The 12,658-nt window shown below is 44.9% G+C and overlaps 1 protein-coding gene across 1 annotated transcript in view; it reads right to left on the bottom strand.

Moving 5' to 3' along the window:
* Nucleotides 1-11,512, bottom strand: part of Syt16 (synaptotagmin 16) — a 265,478-nt gene extending 253,966 nt beyond the window's left edge. Inside the window, exon 1 of the mRNA XM_028858041.2 lies at nucleotides 11,386-11,512. Within this exon, the coding sequence (XP_028713874.1) occupies nucleotides 11,386-11,398 (13 nt within the window). The 5' untranslated portion in view covers nucleotides 11,399-11,512. The remainder of the gene's footprint in view (nucleotides 1-11,385) is intronic.
* Nucleotides 11,513-12,658: the final 1,146 nt, after the last annotated feature.

Raw genomic sequence — 12,658 nt, 5'->3', positions numbered from 1 at the left:
GAATATTAGCCTTTCTCTCATTCTCTAATGTGTGTGGACAACCAGATCTGGGATTTCAAGAAGCAGAAGGAGGATTTACTTCAACCGTGTTTCCATAGAGGAAGAGAGTAGTTCTCAAACATAAGCTCAAAAGTTCTTTGGTACTGCTGGAAAGCGGTGGTGCATGCCTTTAATCCCAGCACTCTGGAGGCAAAGGCAGACTATCTCTGAGTTCAAGGCCAGCCTGGTCTACAATGTGAGTTCTAGGACAGCCAGGGTGACACAGAGAAACCCTGTCTCGGAAAACAAAAACAAACAACAAACAACAACAACAAAAAAAGGACTTTCTATCATGAAGCTCATCAGGAAGTTAAGTAGTGTATGAATACTTCAGCTGAATGGCAGATTAGGTGTTTGTCTTAGTTAGGGCATCTACTGCTGTGATAAAACACCATGTCCAAAGGCAGCTTGAGGAAGAAAGGGTCTATTTCGTCTTACAACTCTCGGGTCACACTCCGTCACTAAGGGAAGTAGGAACAGGAACTCCAGGTAGGACCCTGGAGGGAGGAACTGATGCAGAGGCCATGGAGGAGTACTGATTACTGGCTTGCTCCCTGTAGCTTGCTCAGCCTGCCAGGACTCAGCCTTTCCTAGAGAACTGGTCCTTCACCTCCCACATCAATCATTAATCAAAAAAATTGTACTGCAGACTTGCCTACTGGCAATCTGATGGATATGGTGATATTTTATTTGTACTAAAAAGTGATTTTATTTGTATGTTAATAAATAAAGTTGCCTGGGGGTCAGAGCTAATAGCAAGCCATAGTAGAAGTCTGGCAGTGATAGCACATGCTCTTAATTCCAATCACATGACAGGCAGATCTCTGTGTGTTCAAGGATACCACCAACATGGAGACACATGCCTTTAATCTCAATACCAACCATAGAAGACCTGGAGGTCTGTATAGATGGGCAGTTCGAGGAGGTCATGTGGTTGGGTTTACAACCAATGAGAAGGCAGAACAGAAAGTCTATAAGAAGACAGAAACACAGGAAGGAGGTCTCTTGCTGAGGAGGACAGCAGCAGCAGTGAAGGGTACAGTTTTTAGCGCTTAGCTATTACTCTGACCTCTTGGGCTTTCATCTCTGCATGTTTCTTATTTAATAAGACGGTTACATCTACAGATAGAGGTATTTTCTCAGCTGTAGTTCTACCTGCCAGGTAAGTCTGGCTTGTGTCCATTTATTTAAAAAAAAAAATAGTACTTACGATGTAATTGTTGTGAGTTTTATTTGTTAATCTTTAGCACATTTTAAATTAAAACAGAGAAGCTGTAAAATGGAAAAAAAGCCTAAGTATGTACTGTACCAGCTGTTGGAAAGAGCGTCAACATTTACGTCCCTGTAGTGCACTCCTGGATGAGCGAGTGAGAAGAGAAATCCAACCCTTATTACTATGAAAATTACTTGGTCGTCACAGACCATCGAAACATCTCGGGGACCACAACGTCAGTTCCCTGGGGATCCAAGATCCACCTGAGTCGGTAGTGCCTCCCAATAGATACATAAATGAATTTGGTGAGTATTTAGTAGCCACCCGATGTAAGCTAGCATGTTTATTTAAAAAAAAATGATAAAATTGAAGAAGTCTCTCTAAAGGTAGCTATTTCCCTCAAGGAACAGATAAGTAAGAGTAAAGTCCAAAAAGGAGTTCACACGTAAAGGTATGGAATGATTTGCAAAAGCTTCTGGATGAGAGTTGGCCAAGATGTCCAAAGGAAAATGGGATGTGATTTGGGCTACAGTGGAGGAGAAGGACCTTTGTAAACATACTAACGTCAATCTCCTCCTTTTCTATTCATTTAGTGTAAGCCAACTTACTATTTAAATGTTTGGGGTTTTTGTTTGTTTGTTTGTTTTTTAGGTTTTTTGAGACAGGGTCTCTCTGTGTACCTTTGCACCTTTCCTGGAACTCGCTTTGGAGACCAGGCTGGCCTCAAACTCACAGAGATCCGCCTGGCTCTGCCTCCTGAGTGCTGGGATTAAAGGCGTGCGCCACCACCGCCCAGCCTAAATGTTTTTCTCCAAGGTCTAACTCAATTTTTAATGAGTAGGATACTCTGACCTTGATCACAAGCAGCTATTGAAGATGGCTGCCTCTCTTTTACTACAGAGCAGCTTTCAAGGGATCATAGTCAAAATCAAGGTTTTTTTTTCAGTGTTTTGTGCAGGGCAATACCAATCAGTTTTCACTCCCCAGACTCTTTAAAGTACTTTCATCTTCTAAACTCAAAGTCGATCATTTAAAAGAAGTCAATCAGCTGGGTGAGCTGGTGATGGGTAGGATATCAGAAGAGTGTTTGCCTAAGTCCTGGGAAGCCCCAGGTTCCAACACCACCGCTGCCTCCACCTTCACCACCACTAATTGTTTATAAAAGATTTTGATCAGCACTATGCCGTCATCCAGAGGTGTCATGAAATAGTCCGGCACTGGCTGATGTCTAGATCTCTGCCACCCTCTTAGGAAATCAAGAACAGTAACATGACATGAATAAAGTAATTAAGTGCATACAACATATACACATAGAACCTCAAAACTTTTAGAGCCAATGAGATGGCTTAGTGAAGTACATGCGCTTGCTCTCAAGCCTGATGACCTGAGTTCAGTCCCCAGGCCCCACACAATGGAAAGAGAACTAACTCCAAAACGTTGTCTTCTGGCCTCAACCTGTGTGCCACGGCATGTGCGTGCACACACACACACATTTGTACACACGCAATAAATAAATTCAATGAGAATAGTTTAAACTTCAAGTAATATCCTATCCCCTCCGAAACACCTCACACATCGGCAAGGCACCTTGGCATCCATCAGCCCCAAGAGAAGGAAAATTTCTTTGACCAAAGCAATTATTTCAGACTTCAGCAGCCTGTGTCTTCTATTGCTGAGAGTCATGCCTATGGCTTGCTTTCAGCAACAAACTACCAAAGAGATGAGGAGATATCAATACTGTGACTCTATTATGTAAGACTTTATCATCCATCTTCTAAGAAACTTTCCTTTGTGGGCCATGGGCATGTGTGTACACATGCAAGTAAATGTGTATGTGATCCATAGGCCAGAGGCTGATGCCAAATGTCTTCCTCAATGATCCTCCACCTTAATTTTTGAAACAAGGTCTCTCACTGAACCTGAATCTCCCCTCATTGGGCTAAACTGGCTGGCCAGAAAACTTGAGGGATCATCCTTGTCTCTGCCTCCCCAGAACTGGAATTACAGGCACTCACCATCACACCCAGATTTTTACATAGGTACTAGGGATCCAAACTTCATGTTGATGAAGCAACTTTACTAAGTGAGACATCTCCCCAACACTCCTCCCCTTGCTTATTGAAAGAAATAAATGGCTTTCCGCTAGGAAGAGTCACGTAGAAAGGATCTGAGGGTGACCTCAATATCCAGTAAGAAACTGGAGCCTTCAGTCACTTGACCTATGGTCTGAATCCTGCCAATTTCTTTCTCTCTTTTTTTCTTACTTTTTTTTTTTTTTTTTTTTTTTTGGCTTTTTGGTTTTTTGGCTTTTTGGAGACAAGGTTTCTCTGTGTAATCCTGGCTGTCCTGGAACTCACTCTGTAGACCAGGTTGGCCTCATACTCACTGAGATCCACCTGTCTCTGCCTCCCGAGTGCTGGGATTAAAGGCGTGCACTACCACCACCCGGCTGCAATTTCTTCTATCAGAAGCAGATCCTTCCCCGGAGAGTCTCCATGTGAGAACCCAGCCCTAGCTGATGCCCTGACTAAAGCCTTGCCCATTTCTGACCTACAGAGCCGTGAGCTGACAAATCTGCTACTTGAAGTTGCTATGTTTGTGGAAATTCTTTCTATCGACACTAGGTAACAAACTCAATGGAAGCACAAAGAGAACTAACAATGTAGAAAAGCATTATTTTTATTTGAATTATCGCCACTAAAATTTTAAAGGTGATTTTCATGCTAATTGATCAATGATGAAACATCACAATGTCCTTCTAAACAGTGCAGGGTGGGGGTTTCCGGGGTGGGGGCAGTTCTCCACACTGAGCACTATGGAGAGTCAGAGGATGGATGGCTGAGGGCAACCTAGCTACTGGCACTCTACAAGCTGAGAAGATAATCCACACATGTCTACCAAAACACAAAGGAATCACAAAGCCAAAGAAGAAAGCAGACTGGAAAGACAGAGTCCAAGCATGGACACAGAGAGAGAAAAAGAGACTAGGAATGTGAAGGCAAGGCCCGCCACAGCCACATTCTAAGGAGAGATGGATTTCTCTCTGAAGCAAGATCTAGAGGGACAAGGTCAGAACCAGTGGAGGCATCCAGCAGATAAGGCCATATGAGTACACACTAGAAGACAGAGCTCTGAAATGCTTGATAACGAGGCAATTAACAGTTCTGCATGCCTACCAACATCCTTGGAGGGGCTCTTAGGAAACTTCAGGGACAGATGGTATGGAATTAAGGAGGTACCCTGAAGCAGAACCCATCCAGTCCTACAGTACCCATCAGTTACACCCGAAAGAAGGCTAGGACATAAGTCCAAAGAGATCACCATCTTCAAATCATCATAAAAGTTTCCAGAACCTGTGGATCCTCTCAGCCCAGCACTCGACTCTCCCAAGGTCACTAGCATCTGTGTTCATCAGCACATGCACCATAAGTGCACACACATACAGTACACACTACAAGCACACTTACACAAAACAACTAACATGGGAGAAGAAAACTCTATGATTAATGCTTCTATTTAAAATCTAGAGCTTGGCACCTTGCGTGGTTTGTTCTAGAATCTTACATTTCTGAACAGAACATTTGGTCTTCATTTTATATTCCTCACAATAATAGAATTAATCACTCGGTACCCTATTTCTGGATTGTTATTGTGAAATTAGCTATAAGCTATGGGAAGCATCTTGTAGGAAGGAAAAGAATAGATATTTATTTAACACCTACTATGTGACAGGAGCTTTGCATCATCTCAGTTGTTTCTTGTAGCTCCCAGGAGTGGAGTAAGCAAGGTCCTCTAGGGAGGTAATTTACCTGAAATCATCAAGCCATTGAGTGGCAAAGCCAGAGTTCATAGCTCAGGCACCTCTGAAACCAAGCAGTGGTCCCCACCCCGACTCCCACTGCAACACATCAGTTATCCAGGCCTCTAAGATGCCCAAGTTACACTATCTGAGAACCCAGCCATGATTGGTAGGTTATGTTTAGAGTCTTCTTTTGACATAAACCAGGGGAATTTTCATGGAGAGTGGATAAAATCATTTTATGAATCTTAACCTCCACTCCACTGTGAATCAAACTACGAAGTGTGACTTAGTGCATTCCTAAAATTAGAATCCAAAGAATATCACACTCTGACAATATGAAAATCTATGCTGCTAAAAAAAAAAACCTAGAAATTGATAGTCAATTTTAAAAAGAGATCTGTCTTCTAAAGGGATGGCATCCATTCACAACTGTAAACTCCCTAACATGAGACGTGCAGCATCCTTAACAGGAAGGGAACCATGCAGAACTTCATAGTGTTTCAGACACCCTCATCCACTGGAACATCAGTTCTCACGATCCTTTTGAAGATTGAATGATCCTTTCACAGGGGTTGTCTAAGACCATTGGAAAACACAGATATTTATATTATGATTCATAACAGTAGCAAAATTACAATTATGAAGTAGCAACGAAAATAATTTTATGGTTGGGGGTCACCACCACAGGAGGAACTGTATTAAAGGGTCACAGCATTGGGAAGATTGAAAACCACGTCACTAAAAGGAGCTGTCACCGTCCAGTTTTATTGTGTTGTATAGATAGGCATAGGGAGATTCCAGTGGTAAATGGAATCTCGGGCATGTGTTTATCAACACACGAAGCTAAATAGCAGTTAGTGACAAAATGACATCGAATGACCTAGGAGTAGATGCCATGCAAACCCACCGTACTCAGGAAGAGGCCTGCTCCTCCCAAGCAAGCCGGCCCATTGCTGGGACGAAACATTTAGGACTAATTCTATACATATTTGGGGAGTCAAGTCAGTCATGAGAAAGTATCAGTGTGTGAACCAATTCAAAATGCCAAGCAGAAATTAAAACAAGTGGGATTCAACTCAAATAGTATGAAAAAGTGTATATTCAGATTAACTCCCAGGATGCTTTATAATATGACATCAACTGGATTAATCAGCTCAGGATACGGTTTCCATGCCTTCTTTATGTTTTCTTCCGGAATTTCATTCTTGGTTTTAAAAGAAGTGGGAGTTTGGAAAACAAGACAAGAAACAGGAACTTCTCAGATCTTTTCTTCCATGCTGCTGAGAACTTTGCTGAAACCTGAACACAACCCATATATGTCACGCCAATGCACTCCCTGGACCTCTTGTAGCAAGTACATGACACAGACCACACCTAATGGCCATCTTACTGAACTGCCACTTAAGTGTGATAAGCCCAACACAGGAAGGAAGTGGGCATGCAGGTGCTCTAAAGCCTCAACAGCTAATGTAACCACATCTGGACTTACTTCAAAACACCTGTATTAAATTAGGAGCGCGGCAGTGGATGTAACAAGATACTTGTTAAAGCTGGGGCACTCGGGTACATGGGGTCCATTATATTTCAGTACATATAACATTTTCCATAATAAAGAGCATAACAAAATAAAAATTTGTCATTCCAAATTTAGGAGTCCATAACTGTGAGTCTTTCAAAAATTAAACTCTAAAATACTAGTCCAGAATCAACAAATCAACATCCCAAAAACTTATAGAGAAATTGCAGGAACAAAACAAGGATCCACTAGACTTATGGGATAACACCTTGCTACATCTGTCTTAGCCCTTTCTTGTTCATATGACTTCATAGACTTATAAACATATACACGCATATACATTTGTGTTTCCCCAATGAATGAGATTTAGTTGCAGATATATGCTCCCTCTTCCTAACTACTTCAATTTTCCCTAATAAGAAATACATTCCATTTTTGAATGCAATGAAAATATAAAATTTGAGCCGAGCGGTGGTGGCGCACACCTTTAATCCCAGCACTTGGGAGGCAGAGGCAGGCGGATCTTTATGAGTTCGAGGCCAGCCTGGTCTACAGAGCGAGATCCAGGAAAGGTGTAAAGCTAAACAGAGAAACCCTGTCTCGGAAAACCAAAAAAAAAAAAAAAAAAAAAAAAAGAAAGAAAGAAAGAAAAAGAAAAAAAAAGAAAGAAAGAAAATATAAAATTTGTAAAATTTGACACTGATGCTATTTATCTCATATATTAACACAATCCATCTTCAAATTTCCCCAGCGATCACAACACTGTCCTCTACAGCACTGCTCTTCCTGATCCAGGCTTTAATCTCAAATCCTCCATTGCCCTGGCTGTCTCTTTAGTATGGATAAAAGCCTCAGCTGTCTCCCATGACATTAACATTTTCAAAACGTGCTGCACTTAGGGTTTGCCTGGTGTCTTCCCCTGATTAGAATTGGGTGGCCAGTGTTGTCACCTCACTTCCCTGGTGCTTCTAATCAGGATATCAGCTTCTAGCAATTCTTTAAGATGATGTAGCCCAGGTTTCTCCACTATAAAACTACCATTGACCCTTTTTTACAATTAATGAGAAATCTGTGGGGAAATTCTTTAAGAATTTAAGATTCTGTTTGTCTTACTTAAGGTTTCTATTGCTGTGATAAAACAACATGACCAAAAGCAAGCTGCAGAGAAAAGGATTTATTTGGCTTACACTTCCACATCACTGTTCATCATCAAAGGAAGTCAGGACAGGAACTCAAACAGGGCAGGAACCTGGAGGCAGGAGCTGATGCAGAGGCAATGGAGGGGTGCTGCTTACTGGCTTGCTCGTAGCTTGCTCAATCTGCTCTCTTAGAGAACCCAGGACCAACTCAGGAGTAACCTACACACAATGGGCCAGGCCCTCCCACATCAGTCACTAACTAGGAATATGCCCTACAGCCTGATCTTACCGAGGCACTGTCTCAATTGGGGTTTTGTCCTCTCAGATGACTCTAGCTAATGTCAAGTGGATATAAAACTAGCAGCACATTGCTCCTCTTCAGCTTTGTACACACTAATTCAGGAACCATAGGTGGGTGAATCTTGCTTGAACTGATTATTGGTGGTGTTTGTTAGGACATGGGAGTAAAAGAAGCTTCGGGTTGCTGGGAGGAAGTGGAAGGGGAGGTAGAGCTACTGGGAGGAAGTGGAAGGGGAAGAGTGGCTACTGGGAGGAAGTGGAAGGGAAGGGGTGGCTACTGGGAGGAAGTGGAAGGGAAGGGGTGGCTACTGGGAGGAAGTGGAAGAGGAGTAGCTACTGGGAGGAAGTGGAAGGGAAGGGGTGGCTACTGGGAGGAAGTGGAAGAGGAGTAGCTACTGGGAGGAAGTGGAAGGGAAGGGGTGGCTACTGGGAGGAAGTGGAAGGGAAGGGGTGGCTACTGGGAGGAAGTGGGAGGGAAGGAGTGACTTCTGGGAGGAAGTGGAAGGGAAGGAGTGGCTACTGGGAGGAAGTGAAAGGGAAGGAGTGGCTACTGGGAGGAAGTGGGAGGGAAGGAGTGGCTACTGGGAGGAAGTGGGAGGGAAGGAATGACTTTTGGTGGAGCTTGCCTATGGGTTAGCCGCAATCAACTTCTGAATGGACCAGGCAAAAATGACTCAGAAATCATCCATGCGGTAGACCAAGAATAACCAAAAGAGACCAGAAGGATTCCTTAAGATACAAAATACTTATCGGCAACATCTCTAGAGACCTAGCAACTCAAAAATTGCCCAAGATTTCTGGGGCATAATTCAGTTAGCTATTTCCAACAATTCGAAACATGCCCACTGTCCCTGAGAATTTATGCTTTTTATTTCTTTTTAGACTATTTTATTTGTTCTTTGACAAATTCATATTTTATACAATGTTTCTTGTGTGATTTTTTTTCCTTTTTTTAGAATATTTATTTTTAAAAATTATGTGTGTGCATGTATGTGTCTGTGAGGAAGTTTTTGCAGATGATTGATGGTACCCTCAGAGACCAGAAGAGGGCATGGGACACCCTGAAACTGGAGTTACAGATGACTGTCAGTGGCCCACCATGTATGCTGGAAACTGAACTTGGGTCCTTGGGAAGAGAAGTATGCACTCTTAACTGAAGAGCCATCCCTCTAGCCCCTTGAGAAAATTTGTTCTTAAAAGCACAGACATGAACATGCACACATACAAATGCACTTCCAAAAGAATTCAGGCCACAGTGATTCAAAAGGGAAGACCCATAATAAAAAGTATTAATAATTCAACAAATGCCATAAAGGAAAGAAAACAAGATAAACACCTCACTCTCAAACACAAAATTCTCTGGAACACCCATTACATCAAACACAGCTCTGAATACCACCGCTTACGAAACAGACCTAGCGGCTTAACCATTTCATATCAACTACTGGGAACCAGCTGAGGTTCCAACTTCTCTGCACCTCTGGAAACTGCCCTTCAAACTATGAGCCAGCTGGACACAAGGGCATTCTCTCTGGGTCACATTCTTTTTGTTTTCGAGACTGTTTTTCCAGGCAACTGTTTTTTAAACATTTCTGTGTTGTACATATGCTCACATGCTATATTCACAGAGAAGGTCCTTCTGGATTCCTTCTAAGAATGACTAGAGTACAACAGTCTGGACTTTCCCTGGCTTTACAGCTGTTTTTCCCCCCAAGGAGAAATGTAGGGAGACGAGAAAAGTGGAATAAAAGCAACCAACTGACACTAAGGCAGATTGTGCCCAGGCTTAATGCATCCTAGTGAGGCCATCTACTCACTGCGTGATGCTCCCGCCTGCCTCTCACCTGCCATTCATCCCCTTACCTGAAGACAGAACTTCCCTAACACTAGAATTTGTTAATTACCATTTTCTTACCTTACTAATAAAAATCTAAATCTATCATTTCTTCCCCAAGACTCTCTCTCTCTCCCCAGATGGCTACACTTTTTGGGTATATAAGCAGAACTAAGAACAAAAAAGGTTGATCTCTATTAGTTCATTTTATGCTGAACACCTGATCTACCTTGTTAAAAGCATCGAGGGCACAGTGGTTTCTCCACACTGGAAAAAGTCACGGCACATGGGAGATGCGAGAACGACTACACACTTGTCTGCTTCACTCTGTGTGCCCCCCACTTTATGAGATATCCATTGCTTAACAGCGTGTGTCAGTCTTGTCATACATGTGTTTATGTGTGTGTACACACACACGTACACATACACATACATATACATATACTTTTTTTGAGACATGGATTGTAACTTGACATCCTCCTGCCTCAGCGACTCAAGTGTTGGCATTACTGATGTGTGCCCTGACATCCAACAGCCCGATCATAGTTTTAAGGTTGAGGGCAGAGCCACAGTCCTGCTGATGATGAGTTTGGGAGACATAAAAGGCATACCTTTTAACTAAAAAAAAAAACTAAGAAAGAAAAAAAGAACCTCACGCCCTCTGTACTCTATCCAAGCTGTGTTCTTGGCTGGATAAGTATTCATTTAAAAGAAAAATAATAAAATTTTGACCCTCACCATCCATCTTTGTCCCCTCTCATCTCCCAAAATTGCCTTATAAATGACATCTGTAACCACACCGTACATTCAGTGAATGAAGTCCCTACTGTGTGCCCTGTCTATTGCTGAGGACTTTAGATGCCAAATCTAAGACAAGTATGACTTGATGTTCTTCTACCCTGTGCTTCTCTTTAAGGTTCCACTAACAGGTCAAGCTCCAGCTACAGGTAATTAGTTTCCTTAGCAGCAATCCTAATTTCCAAAACAACAGCAAAGACGCCAAGATGCCAACAGCAGGCCGAGCGGAGCCTCCCAACAATTCCAGTCTTGGATCTCAACCTTCTCTCCCTGCACGCCCCCCTCATTCATGGCAGCCAGACAAGGTCTCTGGCTTCAGGGCCCGGGAACAGAGCCCTCTGGGGCCACCCGGCAGGAGGAGGGCGTGCCAACCTGACTCAGAACTCCAGGAGAACCTTGAACTCACAGCGCCCCAATACTGGGCTCCCTAAAAGCTAGCTCTGGGCCTGGAGGCAGTCCGCGAGCGAACGGCTGCGAGGCCCAGCCCCGCAGCAACCCCTGCATCAAGTGTCTCCTCCAGCCAGGTGCCACATCCCTCCTGAGAAGCCCTTAGACCTCCTGCCCTCCCGGTCCTGCCAGGTGACGCGGGATGATGGGCATGTTGGCAAGGGCCCCGCTCCGAAGATGGGGTACCCGGACGCTGCTCCCGCGAGCCAGCCACAAAGGCAGGCGCGCGCGCGCGCGCGCGGGAGGAGAACTTGCCACCCCAGGCGCCTCGGCCTCCCCAGGGGGCCCCGCACTTACTGTCAGTCGCCATGGTCGCCGTCAGGGGCTGTGGGGCGGCCGCCCGCGGCTGGGGTACCCACGCCGCGCCCGGCCGCGCGCGTTCTCGGCAGGCCCCGCGCGCTCGGGAGCCCGCGACGCGCACAGATGCTCCCGCCGCGCGCCCCCGCCGCGCCGCCCCGAGCCCCGTGGTCGCCCCCGCCGGCGTCCCTCCACCCCAGCCAAGCCCGATCGGTCCTCAGGCGGGCCTGCCCTGCCCACCCCGCGGCAGCATCCCTCCCAAAGACAAAGCAGCCCGCAACCTGGCCCACTCCTCTCCAGGTACCTTGCCCGCTCTATTCGCCCGCTGCACACTTGTTTTCTTGTCTCCATTCCTCCAATTCACCCAGGCCTGGTGCTTCTTTCCAGCAGGGTCGACCCTGAGCCCCAGCTGAATGGAGCAAAGCAGGGGAACAGGTGGGAGAATGCGCCAAGGACCACCCAGGTGCCTCCAGGGCTTGAGGACCGGGACTCACCAGGTGCTCCTCTCCTCCTGTTTTGTCCCTAAGGTGAAAATAGAGCCCTGCATGTAGTAGGCTCTCAGATACCTATTAGATGAGTTATTTAATGGATGGCTTTATAACTGGAAACCTGCGTGAATTAATGAGTGAATAAATGGCCAATTAACTAATTGGGTGTAAACCGGGTGGGCAACTAGTGGATAATTGCGGGCCAGACCACAGGCTTGTCGGATGACTTGTATTAAAAGACCAGCTCAATGAGAAAGTCAAATGGTATTGCCTCAAGGGCCGCGGTGGTTTGAAGGGCTTTCAAATAGTCCCCCTGTGGGCGTTGTATGCCGTACATCTTGTGGAAGGCTGGGAACCTTAGCGAAGGATTCTTGCTGTATTTAGGGAGCAGTAGCAAATGAGAAACCACCACCACCACATCCTACATGGGAAAGCATCAAGTGGGTCAAACACACAGCCTCAAGTGCATGCCCAGGAGGGCATTTGTTTTTTTGCAGGCACGATGCATTTGGTCCACTTAACGCTGCTCACCCAACCCAAACAGTGAGGATGCCAGTGGGCATCATCCCAGGCATGACTGTACACCAACAAGATTCAGGAGTAAGGCAGAGTTGGAAGCAGCTGCCATTTGGCCAGGCAAGCAAACGGAGGTACAGGAGAACAGCAGAGGAATCCTCTCTGACCAATCCACAGGGTACAGGTGAGGGTGTGAGCATCGTGAGGGCGAGCCACATTCACATTCTATACTGCTGACCTGGGACGTTGTTTTAATCTGTTTATAGCAG

This window comes from Peromyscus leucopus, chromosome 14 (genome assembly GCF_004664715.2).
Source record: "Peromyscus leucopus breed LL Stock chromosome 14, UCI_PerLeu_2.1, whole genome shotgun sequence".
In the NCBI taxonomy this organism is placed as follows: domain Eukaryota; kingdom Metazoa; phylum Chordata; class Mammalia; order Rodentia; family Cricetidae; genus Peromyscus; species Peromyscus leucopus.
This window is presented reverse-complemented; position numbering and strand designations above follow the sequence as displayed.